Source organism: Etheostoma spectabile, chromosome 4 (genome assembly GCF_008692095.1).
Source record: "Etheostoma spectabile isolate EspeVRDwgs_2016 chromosome 4, UIUC_Espe_1.0, whole genome shotgun sequence".
Lineage (NCBI taxonomy): Eukaryota > Metazoa > Chordata > Actinopteri > Perciformes > Percidae > Etheostoma > Etheostoma spectabile.
This window is the reverse complement of record NC_045736.1, coordinates 26,001,034-26,017,517: the sequence shown is the minus strand read 5'-3', so window position 1 is coordinate 26,017,517 and position 16,484 is coordinate 26,001,034. Positions and strand designations below refer to the sequence as shown.

At 41.3% G+C, this 16,484-nt stretch overlaps 1 protein-coding gene across 4 annotated transcripts; it reads right to left on the bottom strand.

The window, feature by feature from the left end:
* Nucleotides 1-43: 43 nt before the first annotated feature.
* Nucleotides 44-16,318, bottom strand: sfmbt1 (Scm like with four mbt domains 1). 4 transcript variants are annotated; one of them, XM_032514843.1, is made up of 23 exons: nt 16,091-16,189; nt 14,751-14,843; nt 11,968-12,016; nt 11,777-11,871; nt 11,037-11,280; nt 10,235-10,323; nt 9,291-9,543; nt 8,231-8,328; nt 7,934-8,035; nt 7,451-7,604; nt 7,179-7,261; nt 6,041-6,167; nt 5,615-5,629; nt 5,238-5,351; nt 5,017-5,059; nt 4,739-4,806; nt 4,493-4,632; nt 4,007-4,116; nt 3,506-3,681; nt 2,669-2,847; nt 2,283-2,504; nt 1,920-2,048; nt 44-1,728 (listed from the first exon to the last, which is right to left on the bottom strand). In XM_032514843.1, exons 3-23 carry the CDS (start codon nt 11,981-11,983, stop codon nt 1,588-1,590), a joined length of 2,598 nt encoding a protein of 865 aa, XP_032370734.1. In that variant the 5' UTR covers nt 11,984-12,016; nt 14,751-14,843; nt 16,091-16,189; the 3' UTR covers nt 44-1,587. The 4 variants fall into 4 exon arrangements, with proteins under 4 accessions (XP_032370734.1, XP_032370732.1, XP_032370733.1 ...); XM_032514841.1 differs by lacking the exon at nt 14,751-14,843 and having other exon boundaries at nt 16,091-16,318; XM_032514842.1 differs by lacking the exon at nt 14,751-14,843 and having other exon boundaries at nt 11,968-12,084; nt 16,091-16,231.
* Nucleotides 16,319-16,484: the final 166 nt, after the last annotated feature.

Genomic DNA, 16,484 nt, shown 5'->3' with positions numbered 1-16,484 from the left:
CTGCATGCTGGGAAATGTATGACAAAACCAGGAGCGAGTAAAATTCGTTGTTAATTGTTTTAATTGCAGTCTTCTCTTTAAATAGCAGTTAGAATCTTCAAATATTAATAAAAAGCTGCTCCATTGTTTTGAGCTGAAACTACAAGCAGATTGTTAAAGGACCTACGGAGGTTTTTCTCACACAAAAAGAAAGCACATTACAGTAATCACGCTATAATAATTGGTAAAAAGAGAAAAAAAGATTTACAAAAGCATTTTGAGGATATTTTCCCACTTCAAAACTGCCCATGCATCATTAAGGTAATTGTTAATGACTATTCAATGATATGAAATGGCTCAAATAATCAACTGTTCATACATACACCCCATATGAGAAAATGTAGGTTATTTTGTGCAAGTACATTTTGGGGATTTATACATTGCTTATGCCAAAAAGTTAATTGCTCAATATTTGTGTTCCTTTTTAATAACCCTGTTGCACTAGAATATAGTATATACACTATATACAAACATGCATGTCATATTTGCATACCACCATACAGTACATGGCTTTGCTTGTGCTTTCATTAGCGTCCTTACAATGTAAACTGCTCTTATATACTGTAGAAGCTTAAACCATTTGATCTCTTGAGATGAAGGTCCCCTTCACATTTGTTGTTTAGCAGATTGTACCCTAACTCAGCTGGATAACATTTGCAAATAGTATGCGTACACTAGACATGTCCGGTGGTCACATTAAAATCAAATTCCTTACCTTGCAATAACACACTATGGCTGTTCTTTTGAATCTATCAGTATATCTACCTTAATATTACCTCTGGCTTTCAAAAAACTTGCAAACCGTATTCATTCGATGCAAATTGTAGCTTTTTCTATAATGCAAACAGTTATTTTTTATAAAAGACTCTCTAAAAACTAGAAAGCATAACAAAGGCTCCAAGTTGCAGCTTGAGGTTATTGCAGTGAAATGGATTTTGTGGAAAAAATCTTTTTAAATGCTTCAATGTAAGTGGGCCAATATATCTACACACACATCATTTAGCCTTATTTGGACCTACATTTTTGAAAATCTTTTCAACAAAATTAGACTTAAGTGTAAAATCACCAGATTTGAGGCAAGATCACGCAATTTCTGACTCCAGCACTTAATAGCAAATGTTGACGAACAGATACCAAATATTCTAGGCCTGAGTATGACAAGTAAAAGCTGTGATTCAGTGGTATTTCCTTTAAGAGACAGCAGGGGAGGCTTGAAATCATGAATGAAAACAGACCGATGGAGTCGTAGCACTGGCACTCAATCATCCTCATAAAGAAAGAGGAAATGAAAGAAGAATCTGACACATTCTGAAGACACATAAGTTAAGAAGTGTGTGTGTGTCTTTCCTAAAGAGTACCTGTTTGTTCTTATATAGCTCTTCTTCATTTACATGATTCATGTCCACAGTTTTATCTAACACAGTGTGGTATATGCAGGATTATAAAGGATGTCCAGTGCTGGAAAAGTCAAAATTGTGAATAGTGTGTTTTTCACAAAATGAATACACAGAACAGTATGTAGTCATGTCCATGTTCATTCCCCGACAGCTACGTAGCAAACTGCTGATAAAATGCCAGCTTGACCCTCTCGATGTGGTGACACAGCTTGATGGCCGGCCCCAGCTTCAGGTCCATGCACTCCTGCACTGTTGGGAGGTTCAGCAGCAGCAGTGCCTGTCCATCAATCTCCTATAAACACATACATTCATATCAGTTGCATTTTTTAAAAGTAATTTTGGCTTAACTACCTAGGGTTGGTAAAGTGATGTTTTGTGACCGTGGATACAATACAAGTGCATGTGTGTCTGTGTGTGCACTTCTTGCAAAAGAGTGGAGTGAGCTCTCATCCTGAGTGGCCATTAAGTCTGAGTATTTCTTACCTGATCCAAGAAAATCCGTGCAAGAGGTGCACAGTCAGTGGTCTTGATGAAACGAACCACATCAGTAACACTCCACTCTAGCGGACTGGTGTCCAAACACAACTTTGGAGGAGGCTCAACCTTTGACGTCTATAAACACACAGATAGGGTGAGTCAGACAGAGACCATAAGAACTCCGCGTGGAGGAGGAAAGGCTCACAGCTCATGCTGAGGAGAAGGGTATCAGACCCAAACATTTCATAACAGAAACACTGGCTGTTTCACTTTTGTTGATGTCCACTAAGCTGTTTAGAGCTCAGGTCCAGTTTGTTTCAGTATTTATTGCTACCTAGTCCTTTTAAAACTCTTTGTGACTTTCATTACCTTTGGTGAAGGAGGGCGGTTCTCATCATCAGAGAATGAGGGTGAGCGGGGTTTCCGGCGCCGGCGTGTGGGCCTGGGTGTTGCTGGTGGGGAGGGGGACGGCGTGGTGGGCTGAGACTTCCCAATCGATTGTTCAGAATCCTCCTGGAGATCGTCCTGCAGCTCAGACCCAGAGTCACTCAGGGAGTCATCTTCATCCAGATCTTCTTCCTCTCCACTTCCCTGTGATCCAAAGACAAGGACAACAAACAGTCTATTGGCACATGCTCTAGTGTGAGGAAAAATCCAAGTTAACAATGTTGGTTTAACAATGATGCAACGTATGCATCCTTTAATATATTGCTTAATGAAGAAAATATGAGTGTGTGAGTGTGTGTGTGTGTTACCTGTGGCGATCCAGCAGGGGTGTTGTCTACTGAGGCTGAGGAGCGTCTCTTCTTATGTACAAACAGCTGTTTCCTTCTCTTCCTCCTCCTTCCTCTTCTCTTCACTCCTCCTTCCAGGTTGGAGTGGCCCCCAGGTGGACGGCCAACACGTTTACTCTTTTTCTTTCCATAGTAATATGCTGGTGACAAGACAACAGGTGTATTGTAAAATGTTGCATTTGACATGTCAGAAATATTTTAATATGTCACTGGTGTAGATGGAATTAAAATCGATCAAACTAATACTTTTTAATACATGTATTCTCTACATGGAAAAGATTGATATATAGTCTGTGAAAGCATGTCTATGGGTGATATGGGCTATCTGGAGTGATATGAAAACATAAGTAACTAATACCAACCCCAACACTGCAGCAGCAAGTAAACACATCAACAAATCTGTGACCTTGAGCTGTGGAAAGTTATTGCTATTTTTAAATCATTTTTTCAAATAATATCCCTCCGCTTCACAGAATTTCTGTATTTATTAAGGGAGAATTTATTCACATGATCAACATTCATTAGAAAAGCACAAATGAAAAAAACTAAAGGTTTCTGGACAAGGAGAAATAAATACGCTTTGTGTTACAATAAAAAAAAAAAGATTGTATAAGGTTTAGAATTAAGGTCACAACTGACAAGTAAGTATAGAGATTTCTACAAGATAATTCAAATCATAGCAATTAGAGGTCATGTTAATCGTCAGCTTTGATAAGACAGCAGCCACCCCAGATCATCTGATTAATGATTTGAAGTCTCGACAATCAGCAGTCTCTTCTAGTTCTGTAAACCACCTACTGTATTTGGTCTTTGTGAGGACGGAGCAGTTCTCCGAGCAGCGCTCCAGAACCATGCGAGGTCCAAACAGGTTCGGGCAGCACTCTAGCTTGATGCATGTTTTCCTGCAGAAGTCTGCCACACGGTCTGCAGTGCGGACTATTTCCACAGTTGCCCGGTAACTCTTTCCCTTGTACCTGATATTGAAAGAAAAGCAAGCTTAATAAATAGTGATATGTCTTTCACATTTTTACACAGTATATAAAAGAATAGAGTCTTTGCACTAAAGCTCCTATTATGTTCATGTTTGATCTAAAAAGGTTGCTACCACCTGCAAGGTCTCTTAAAAGTAACTCAGATGCTGTTGGCTAAATCATTGCTTCAATGAAGTATTTGTATTTCCATTTGTGCGTTTAAGTATGTGTTTAATCCAGCATGTGTCCTAAAATACAGTACTATTCCTGAAGGTTTCCTACAGAGCAGAGTATTTTGAGCTGAGGATTAAATGGTGCATCCCCTCACTTGGCTTTGAGCGTCTCTCCATGGCCTTGCCAGCGGCTCTCCTGGTCCAGCTGCAGCTCTCTCAGCACACGACTGGGCTTGTATGCTGAGTTTATCAGCAAAGTCAATACCTGGATTCAAGACAAAAGAATAAGAAAAGAAACAACAGTTGCTAAACCCTTACAGGTTATCTGCAGCTAGGAGGGTTATGTATTTTACTATTTAATTGGTGCTGTGATTACCATTTCAGAATCAAACCGTTACATTATTCATTTTGAGACTTTAATAACCATTCCCATGACTTTCTATGCAACTAAAAACAATCCATCTGTGCTTCTCGCAATATCACATGGTAGAATGCTAAAAGACGGGTTAGAAGGGGGGGAGGCGTAGCTATAAGAAAACTGAATAAATCACAATCAACCTCTAAATATTATACAAGGATTAAGGATGATACCCGTTTTTTATGTTATTATTACAGTAAACAGCTGGACTATCCCCTCTCACCTCTTTGAGCACGAGGACACAGTTTCCAGGGCCAATGAACTGAGGAAGCTCTGCAATGCGTCCCTTGTTAAGGTAAGGCCCAGAGAAACAGCGGTGGTTGAAGTAGATCTTGGGACAGCAGTATTTCCCATTCCCCTGCCCTGCAGGTGGACACAACATGATATACAAATGATGAAACATCAGTAGATGGGATGTACTGTGTCAAAGTTTGGAATCCTTCAATGGGACCTGAGACATACCACTCACCTGTCTCTGACTGGTTGGCCATCTGCTGCTTTACAGTGTCAGGTGATGATGACTTAGGTGGAATTCGGCTGTACAGTGATGATTTTGAGTCAGAAGTTGAAAGGCAATGGGACTCGATCCATTCAATTTAACTCAAATTTATTTAGTGTTAATGCTTTACAGGCGTTATCTCAGGACACTTTACAGATAGGATGTGGTCTAGACCTAGACACCCTATTATTTACAAAGATCCATCAAACCAATAAACTAGTCAGCACCACCCTTGCTCTTTTACTCACGGTTTTTCAGGCTGCACCACAGCAATCTTCCTCTCCTTTTCAACTGAAAAACAAGGACAGACTAATGTGTTCTGAGTCACACTATAACATTACACCACTTATTTGGAGGTCAGGGTAAAAACTGATAGCATTGTGTATGTAACAGCATTAGTAACAGTCTCGTTACGGCAGATGTGTGAAGACCATGAGTCCACTTTGATGATTACTATGATGTTGTGTACCTGAGGGTTTGATGGGGTAGACGAGTGGATAGCCGTTTGTCTCACACCAGCTCACAGGGAAGATGTCGAGGGAGTCCACATGAACTATCAGCTCTGGCATGGGCTGCTTCAGTCCTGTACAAACATACACACACACACACACACACACACACACACAGCTGTCAGACAACCACTGACAGTAAGCAGCAAAAAAATATCACAGACTATATCTTACCCTGGCGTGGATGCCAAATTCAGCTAGAGCAACTGAAAATGACTAACTTTACTCATACTTACACCTCGATATTATGTTGTGTTTTCAAAAGAAATTTAACTTGATTTGAGCTATAATTCAAACATTTATAATGAAACAAATGTTACACAATAGTGAAACTTACTTTTAGGTTCTCCATCTACTTGTTTGCATGAATGCAAGAATATTCACACACATATTACCATCTTTTCATGGTGCAAAAAAGACAACACACACTAATTTTATAACAAACAAAGTTATATTCGCAGCGTAACGACATACATGATATTGAGATGTTGTGTCTGAAGTGCAGAACACTTCTTTAGCAGACTGTATAATCTCAGATGCAGTGATCTAGTGTACGAATGGGTGTAAAATACTAGAATCTATGTCTCTTTCATTACTGTGTTCTCCATAGGTAGCTACTCAACTAGGGAGCCAGGAAGTCAGATTAGATCCACATATGTTCATGCTCTACATGATATGTAGCTGTGCTGTGGGACTGCACGGAAATTAAACATGTTAATGGTCTACTTTTATCCACACACGTTTTTTGAGTAGCCAGTCTCACCTTCCAGGCTGAGCCAGATGTATTGCCCTTTGACCCTGGTGACAGTTGCCACGTGAATGTTCTCAGGTGACAGCAGGTTGACAGCCTCCAGTTTCATGGCCTCTTTGAAGCTGTGGTCACACTGCTCCTGGCAGGTAAACAGAGAGGGAAAAGAAAAAAATAAGTGTGTGAGAGAGTTATGAATGCTCTTATGCTGTCTGTCAAATGGGTAAAATCTAATACATTCTGTTATATTCAGACTGCATGGGAAAGTAAAATATATATCTATTTCCTCCAAAGTACAATAGTTACAAGGTTGCATAAAGAACAAACAACATTTTTACTTCTAAGTAAAAAGTTCTTAAGTATTAGCACTGATTTGAACATAGTTCAACCTATGTTCCCTAAGAGACTCTTTCTTCATCAAACCCATCCATATGACAAGCAGTGTACACAACAAATGGGCATGAGATATAGTAGGTATCACACTTTACAGGCTGCCAATAGTACAAGGCTTTCAGAAGAATCCTGGCAGTTGTTTTTTTTTTACATACAAACAGAACTAAAGAACTTATATTGTTTCAAGCTAAAAGAGAGCTCTTCAAAAGCCTGAATTGCTGCTTGAATGGTACAACCCAAGTAATAAGAAGGAGGATTTAGCTCTGACAGCTTGCTAGTGGTGATTTATACTGTAAAAGGTCCCATGCCATGGTGCTCTTTGGATGCTTTTATATAGACCTTAGTGGTCCCCTAATACCATATCTGAAGTCTTTTTACCAAAATTCAGCCTTGGTGCAGAATTACAGCCACTAAAGCCAGTCCCACAATGAGCTATCCTTAGTATGTGCCATTTCTGGGTCTGTAGCTTTTGGAGAGGGGGGGCAAGGTGGAAGCTCGGGGTGTGGCCTTGACCAACTGCTACTTTGCTTGTTTGAAAGCCATGATGTCTCTCTCTCATGGGTGGGCCAAATTCTCTGGGTAGGCAAAGCAGAGAAAGGGGAGGTAACCTTGCCCCTTATTACCTCATATTGACCTCATATTGCGCATCTCAGACTCTTTCACTGAACAACCAAAGGTACAAACCCAGTGGGTTTGTACACTGAAGCCTCACCAGTGTGATCTTGGTGTAAAAAAGGGGTAAAAATGGAGGTTGACTTACAGTTGGGAAGCAGTGTTGAGGAGCTGCCTCAGCCTCGCACTGTTTCAGGTAATCCGCCCAGTCAAAGTCTGGACCCTGGTATCCTGTACATGGTAAAATAAAGTAAGCACGGAGAAAAAATAGACCATAAGAAAGAAGTAAAGGCAGATAAAGGAAACAAATAAAGAAATTGAGAGAGAAGGAAAGAAAGCACGAGTGATCTAATCACTGCCATTCCTAATTGTCTGATATTACCAATAACCAACAAAAGAACAACATTTGACAGCTCAGACCTGGTGGGGGGCTGAGAGAGAGTCCATTTTTGAGGCTCCACTGAGTAGGAAAAATTCCTGGACTGTCTCTGTGACACAGAAAGGATCTTCCAGCACCCTCCTCAATACCACAAAGGTCGTCCATCTTCACGAGGAAGTACTGCTCGTTGAACACCTGAAAAGAAGAAGAGGTAATTTTAGGACACTTCCAAACAGTTGACAGCTATAAAGTTTTTACTGCTTGTTTCACTGAGTCACACAAAAGACTGTATCAAGCTATGGAGAGCTACTGGATTGTTTGATTAAATAGTTCAAAAGGATATAGCTTCAGCCATGTTTGTGCTCTTTTTAAGACTCTGGGGTGATCATTTGCATTTTAGTCCGTGTAGACAGTGTGGTAATGAAAATAGAAAGCATAAACTAGTTCAACTAAGGCCAATAAAACAACAAACAAGAAAAACATTGCAGAATAGGAGAGACAGATTTGATAAGTAAGTCTGTTACCTTGGTGACGGTGGCAGGCCTGATGGAAATAGGAGCACCAGGGTCAACAGCCTCCAATTTCATTCCTTCCTTGAAACAATGAGCAGCAATGGCAGGCTGATCCTGAGACAAACAATACGCATGCAGATTCACTTTCAAAAGCTCAGCTCTTAGTTAGTTTGTCTAAGTTTAAGTATAGAGAACTTCCCAACTATTATTTTAATTAATGCATAATTTTAAAATCTTAAGTGGAAGATCAGCAGTAAGCAGTGACATGTCTGGGCCAGTAAGACCAAATAAGAGCATGGTTGGCAGTACCTTACTAAATTCTGCAGTCAGAGCTTCATCCTGGGGCAGGTCACTGATCCTCTGTCTCACCTCCTCCCACTCTTCCTCTGTCCGCAGGGCGAACAGGTCTGAAACAAACAAATACACAGATCTGCTGCTGAAGAACTTAACCTGACCTCATGATGACTGGGATATAATTTGATCATCAAGAAATACTTAATGAAAAGGTAGTACATACATCTGATTGAATTATACACTATGCCCTTTCTTAGAAAGTTTATAACTGAACCTATGTGAGTTACTTTTTCTTCGTACTGGACCTCCAATTATGTCGCCTCAATTAAATAAACAAGCAAACGAAAAACAGTGTTGTCCTCCACATTTTTGCATCCACAAAAGACATTACATTTTCATCATGTACAGTAGGTTTCAGAAGGCCTTATAAACAAGATGAGGATGAACTTTGGTTAAAGAAAGCATTATATCACCCCTATTCTTTTATGAAACATTAAATACCAGTCATACAAACGGCTATGATTACTTTTAACACAAGAACACAATTTTACCAATAAAAGCCTGGCATTGCGCATCAATCAGGCTTTAGCTGTAGGCTAGTGGTACCAAATGGTAGATCAGCTGTGTCAGGAAAGATTTATGGCCTTCTGGGCTCTTACATAATAAACTTTATTTACTTGAAGAGCATTAGTAGATCATGGTCGTGAACAATGAGATATCTCACCCTGCATGGAAAATCAATTTCAAGATCTACTGTCTGATACCATCACATTTTGAATATTGTTGCTTTGTACTTCAGCACTATGCACTCAAAGTATTTTGAAAATATAATTATAACTCACAAAATAATTAGTAATAAAACATTAGATCTGATGTATTGATTCTTTATATTGATTTCATTTATAAATGTAATAGGTAGTCATAGGATTGTACTTTATAATTGCACATGAATCCAGTCCATAATTACCATTCTTCTTGTGTCCTTCAATGACAAACTATTATTCATGCTATCTAGACATAGCTTTGTCCCTTTTGTTTTTAAATATAAAATCGGACCTGTGTCAGTGCCACTGACCTAATGGGGGCCTGAGGGTGCAGCCGTGCTCTTTGGCCCAGCCGGGTGGGTGGAGGCGTGGGTGGAGGTAAAAAAGCCAAAGGGTTGCGGGCGTGTCTGGGAGGCCCTCGGTGCCTACCAGGCGCAGCTTTAGCCTTCCTCCGACGTTCTCCTCCACCTCAGCAGCCCAGGCAAGCCCTGGGTCAACACTGTCCTGGAGCTCCACGTAGCAGCCTGCACACAGGAGCTCCACTGGGTCTCTACCACGCTGGGGCTGTGGGGTGGTAAACGAGAAGCTGATAGCACACACACTTACACAAACACAAATGAACACACGCCTAGGCAAGGCGAGGAATTTGTATTGGGAGAGAATGCCCTGCATGACTAAGTGGAAAAACTGAGACACAGTCACTGAAAGCTAACTAATGGCATTAAAGAATTTCACAGGCTGTTCATACAGCCATTTTGCTTTCAGCAGCACAACCTTGGTACTGTAAACAAAAGCTCACAGCCCTGTTCTTTGTAGACTTGAAACTTTGCTCAGGGAACGCATGCAAGACTTCATAATAGCAACAAAATCATATAGTTAAACTTCACATTTATTCCAATGGACATTTTGAGTATGACGTTCTAGCCATTTCAAAGTGTGTGTGTGTGTGTGGTGTGTGTGTGTGTGTGTGTGTGTGTGTGTGTGTGTGTGTGTGTGTGTGTGTGTGTGTGTGTCAAGACTGCAGATTTTCTGTCAGTTGTATTTAGTGGACTTGCCTTGCTACTTGAAAGTCTGAATTTATAATATATTACGTATGTATGCATTTATTATATTCTCATGTGTTTCTAAAGTTGTCAGATTAATCAAGTCAGTAGTTAGAGGTGATTGTTCTTGGCACAGACAGAGACTTGAGAGTAACACAAAAGCTAACAATGGAGTTTTTAAGAAGGACAGCTGCTCCTTTCCCCTGCCTTACCAATTCCAACAGGTTGGCAGGCGCGCTGCACTCCTCAGCCAGAGCCTTTTCCAACAGAGCCTCCCAGTCCTGGTGCTTCTCACGCACACCTGAGGTGGATCATACATGTACAGTCGATTTATTTTATAAACCAAACAAGCAAGTGGACTCAGGATAGCACATACACTCCTCTTCCTGGTCTCTCTTAAGTCACCCTGAATCCCAGCATTAGCCATAAATTAAGAATACACACAAGAATTAATTCAAAGAAACAGAATATGACATCTAATACAACTTTTGCATCATACTGTGAACAACTCTCATCATAAGAAAAACTGTTGAAATGGCTTCAGCACCACCTTTACTCCCTACTCCTTGCTTTGCTGAACAAAAGTGTAATTACTTAGTTCCACTATTAAAAAAGCATTTTGACATGTACACAGTACAAAAAAACTGTTTGCTCTCTCCTTTGCTCACCTTTCCCTAAAGCCCTCGCATAAAACAAGAAAAGAAATCATAAAGTGGACGCACTAAAGTTACACTAAATATCTAAAAACTTATATATGTAAAAAAGCATTTCCAATTTATCATCCAAACTACCTGTGAGAGAACTATTTATACAAAATAAATTATTATTTGACACCAGACTAACTTTTCACGCTTGATGTGTGTTAATCTTCTGCACATCAGTCATGTTTTATATGATCACTCAGCTCTACAGGAAAGACAGACACCATGCAACCTTTTGAGTGGCCATAGGTAGATTACTGCTTTTACTACACCTCCCAGAACAACAACAAACATAACACCAGCCATGCCTCACCCTCGGGTGCCCTCATTGTCTTCCCATGCTGGTGGCTCCAGCCCAGCGGGTGGAGGTCTGCCGTCATTAGGTCGCACCAGAAGTCGGCACGCCGGTCATCCTGGTATCCCTCGTAGCGTAGCAACAGCAGCTGGCCACATGTTGTGATGATGTTGGCCACCCAGTATGGACTGCCGGCCTCTGAGCGCACACACACCTCCAGCTTCATGCCTGGAGTCAGTCCTGTCTGCAGGCCCTGGTCCACCTGAGACAAGGATAGAATATCGGAGTTACATCCAATCATTATCTTGATTGGCCCCCTTGCATTTAAACCCCAATTTGTGTTCGGCAGCTGTTTACACAAAAAACAACCTAAAAATGTGCACAAAGAAAAGAAAAGGTGACTTTTATTCTATGCTGCCAATGGCTTTTATTTCAATTGCACCTACCTGCCTTTATACAGCTATGTATTATGTGTTAAAACTGCTATTTATAGAAGTTCTGTTACTACTGGTGATGCTACAGTGACTTCTGTGTTCCTGCTGTTGATTGCTTTATGATTGGATGCTTCTACAGCTGTTTCTAGGGACTATACTAGCTAGACACATTCCATACATTTGAGTCATGCTTTCAGATTTAATAAATAGTTTAAAACTAACTTGTGGTTCCTTGAGAACTTTACACAGATGTTTAGTAATTGATTAATAACTGGCACAAGCTTATCCTGTGATGTGTGAGCTGTGAAGGTTGTCAGCACCCACATGTTTGAAGGCCTGATGGGGCACAGACACGGCTCCATTCTCCTCCAGGTATTCATCCCAGTTAAATTCAGATGCATCCTGAGCAGAGTCTCTGTCTGGAACACACACACACAACACATTTCTCTTTTCCAACCAGCTTTTTAAAACATATCTTACTCATTTCACACAGCTGTTAACAGTGTAGTTCTTACCAGACTCCTGACTCATGCTGGTGCCCTCTCAAAGCCGAGACTAGGAGCACTGAGAAGGAAAAGAGGAGAAGGATAATTATCCAGCAAGAGAAAATGAATGAGCACTGGTCCAAAGCTCTGGAGACAGAAAAAAGCATACATACAACATAGAATTAGAGCAATCACAGTCATCTGCAGCACACTATGCTGTGAATGCCAATATAATCAAATCTCTATCTGCAGATCTCAACTAAATAATCTGTGAACTCACTTCTGTTTTCAACAACTATAAAATTAATGAGACCGGTGATACCTCTGGATTGCAACAGCCCGCTCAGCAGTTCACAAGCCAAACTGTTTCAGCAAAAAGTTACACAAAAGAGCTCAAAACAGAGATCAATATTTACTCTAGGTGGCTACCATATTTACAACACACTGCCTAAAACACATGACATTAATCAACACAATGTGTCAACCAACTACAGATAAAACATTTATCAGTCAACATTCAAACAGCTACTAACTAGCAGGCAGAGCGACCTGCAACAATAAATCAAGTCAAGAAAAAACACACAGCCGTGATTTACAAACCTTGTTTCAAGGCCAAAATTAAATTAATTTGGAGAAGTTGTGAATAAAATCACAAGGTTACATGCTGCACATTTGTCATTCTTTAGGGAGTCGAAGGCTACCATCTAAGTAACGCAGCAGATTCTGAATGGAACCAAAATAAACTATGCTAATCTTATCCAGCTCCACTTCTACTTGTGAAACTCATTTGGGCTAATCTTTTTTAAAACAGCAATTGTATACCTTTCCTGCCCCGATGTGAAGTTTTCAAACGGTGTCTTGACATGAATGCGGACACATCAAGCTTTGACTCATCAAACTGACACACAACATTGTGAAAAGCAGATGAAATAAGTCAATACAACAAGAGAGATGGCATGAATGAGAAAGAAGAGAGCACTGGGCGTGACGACAGTGGAGAGAGCGGTGTATGGGATGCTGAGGATAGCTGCTCTGTCACAGCGGCTCCATTCAGCCGGCCTGTCAGGCCTGTCTTTGTCATGTCTGACGTCTCTATTAAAACCAGGGCTGCAATCAAAAACCACCCCCTCCTGACGACAGGACTGCCACTGCGACCCCCGTGCTCCACCAGGATCAGCGCCACCTTTCACCCGCGACCCTGCCCCAGACTCCCTCTGTCTTTCTCCCCCTCTCTCTGACATACACACCAGAGGGCCTTATTGTCTCTGGGGTCACACTCCTGACATAAGAGTGGAAAAAAGAGCCGTGGAGACAGGAGAAGAAATACATGCCTAAAAAGAGGAATCTGTAGTCCAACACCTGATGATGCCAAGCTTACATGTTAGATCATATAGGAGTTTATGATGGAAATTTAAACCGGGCCTGTGTGTCAGTGTGTCAGTGTGTGTGTGTGTGTGTGTGTGTGTGTGTGTGTGTGTGTGTGTGTGTGTGTGTGTGTGTGTGTGTGTGTGTGTGTATGTTATAATAAAGTATGTCTTAGTGTAACTACAAACTCCTGGGACCTTCTTCTACAATTAATTTCATGCCTTTTATTACAAAAGGTGAAAGATTTTTCTAAGCAGTTTAAAACAACATGGAACTGAATCAGTCATTCTCAAAAGAAACACATTGCATCTGTATACACAATTTCAGAGGTATATTGCTTACAGCCTTCTGACAACTATCGTTTGAAATTTTCAAAGACAAACTTTTAATATAAACTTGCTGTTATTGGCTGCCTTAGCTGGAGGTTTCTGCAGCACTTAACTTTACAGAACAGCACAACCTTGGCTTGTATGTGCAAACAGGAAGAAAAGCAACTTCCCTGCTTCATACAGCAAGTGGTCTGTGTGGACAACAGCTAGCAGCAGTCTGCCTCAATCTTTCTGCACCAAACGAGGCTCTGTGCGCACACACACACGCACGCACGCACACACACACACCACACACACACACACACACACACACACACACACACACACCCACACACACACACACACACACACACACACACACACCACACACACACACACACACACACACACACACACACACACACACCACACACACACACACACACACACACACACACACACACACACACACACACACACACACACACACACACACACACACACCACACACACACTTCAGTAAGTGCTCTTTACAAGCATTACTGAATCATACTTAGCATGCGACAAAACATTCTAAACAAGTCTTCCTCAACCTGGGCTGTAAATGCAATTTGACAAAATGTGTTCGATAAATGGAAATTAGCTGCTGAAAAATTTCCCCAAACACTATTCAACGGCATCTGCTGATCACCAGTATGACTTCGATTATAAGCAGCAATATAGCAAAAAATTAGTATGCCTTCCTGTTGGTCTCCATAGTCAATAACATAAACAAACCCTATTTTCAAAAGAGAACTTCATTGTTTTCACTTTTCCCCTTACCTGTAGTGCTACTGAGCCATGCAGTTAGTTTTTGGTTTATTGTGCCAAGTTTGGACATATCAGTCTCTGAAATTTCTGCCCTAATGAAATGGAAGGGATTGGAATTTTGTCTGTGGTGTTAAAATTCAACAACAACACCTCTTTCCAGAATCTCTGTCCACCAAACCCTTACACTAAATAATTAACACTGAGCAGTTTTCACAGGACCCATTTCTTTTGTAGACGGTAGTTCCAATAAAAACGGTTTACAATGAAGTCTGTGAAATAACTTGTTTAGCAGTCAATACTGAGAACACCACATATACAACTTCAACTCACCTCTTTTGGATTGGGAGGGTAGAAGAAATCTCAGACTGAAGACATGGCACCAAACCAAACCATCTGGCTGATGATGGCTCAATAGCACTACAGCTAAGTAAAACAAATGGGTCTTTTTTGTAATGTAGGTAAAATAACCCATTAAGAAAGGCTTGTAAATAAAGTTGAGGTAGGTTTACACACCATGCCACTCCTGATAATAGGTGCGATACACAAATGATTGTGCACTGTGCAGCCCAGTGTAGGTTCCAATCAGGTTTCTATGATGAGTTGACATCTGCCAATGCTTTTTAAATAACTTTAAATAACCCCAAAACGTCGTTAATATGAACGTTATGGTTGCCAACAAAGAGTTGCTCTGAAGACTGACCAACATGAGCTGGCCTGCTCAGTGGATGGTAATCCACGAGCTATGTCGAACTGACCTCGAATTCTGCCAACTGGCCGACCTGCTACAACTTCAGACCAAATAGGACGCTGGAATGAAGAAGACACATTTGCTCAACGCAGCACGTATAAATAACAAAGCCGTTTGATTCCGTTACAATCCCGCGGCTCGTTGCATAGCGGCACGTCAACCGGAGCAGCGATGCCAGCGGATCACTCAAGTTGCACAATAGGGAAGTTAAGCGCCAGAAGAAAAATAGGTTGCCTTAAGTCAACGTGGAATTTATGACAACCCCCGTCAGCTGTTAAAACCAGAACGAAAGAAATGGCATTTCTAAACGCATGAGTTTATTTAGCCGTTCGGTGAGAGAGCTAACGTTCCATTGAACACACAAATCGGCGGAGATCGTACAACCGTCATTATGTAAGGCTTCAAGATTATAGCTAAATACACGGAGTTATTCAAGGGCGAATCACTGGACATTTCCACACAATCCTTGAATTGAAACTAGCTTAATATTGCACTAGAGACTAACCGCAGCATTCAGAAACAGAGATGGGCCATTCAAGCAATAGCTTTGCAAAGAGGGACTAACGACAGCACCAACGGTCTAACTTTCACATTGGGGAGAACACAGGCTACCGATTGAGAGAATTATTAAATTGTTCTCTAATAAACAAACACGCGGTCCTAAATGTATATTGACCGTGTGGGACTCATTGGACACATGGTAAAATCGCCTGTGTCCGAGTCAAGTTACTGAACGTCACAGCTTGAGCAATAAGAGCAGGCTGACGTGCAATAAGGGCGCTTACACTCGACCGAACCCGACTCATCTTTTTGAGAGACGGGAAAAAAGACGAATGCGCCACCCCAATACAAAACACCGTTAGGAATTTGTAACTAACAACACAGAGTACGTGAATATTTAGTCGCAAAATTCGCCCCTTACCGCTAAGTAGTTTTTCCAAGTCGGTTTTTAGATGCAGTTCCTCTCCGCCTGCTCGCTCGTAGCAATGACAAACTTACGTGAACGAAAACCGAGAGCCCCGGTTACACGTTTCAAAATAAAACGGTTGTAAGAGCGGAAGTGACAACCGCCGCCCGTGCAACAGTGGTTCTTTTGGCGTTGAGGATAAAATCGCGATACTTCCGGCGTCGCTGTAGTAGCGTCTCGCTAACTTGACGCAGTTCTCGTTCGTTCACGACCTCATTCCAATATGGCACAAATGGCCACTGCGCATGTTCTGCCGCCTATATGCCTCTGAGCCCGGCAACATCACACTGACTTCCATCTTCACGCGCACACACACACACAGTCACACACACACACACACACAGTCACA

Excerpts from the sequence above, each read along its gene's own strand:
- sfmbt1 (XM_032514841.1), bottom strand. Across the intron at positions 10,324-11,036 it reads GACAATGAGGGCACCCGAGG|GTGTGCGTGAGAAGCACCAG; the intron begins GTGAGGCATGGC and ends GATCCACCTCAG. Across the intron at positions 7,605-7,933 it reads GGCCTGCCACCGTCACCAAG|GTGTTCAACGAGCAGTACTT; the intron begins GTAACAGACTTA and ends TCTTCTTTTCAG.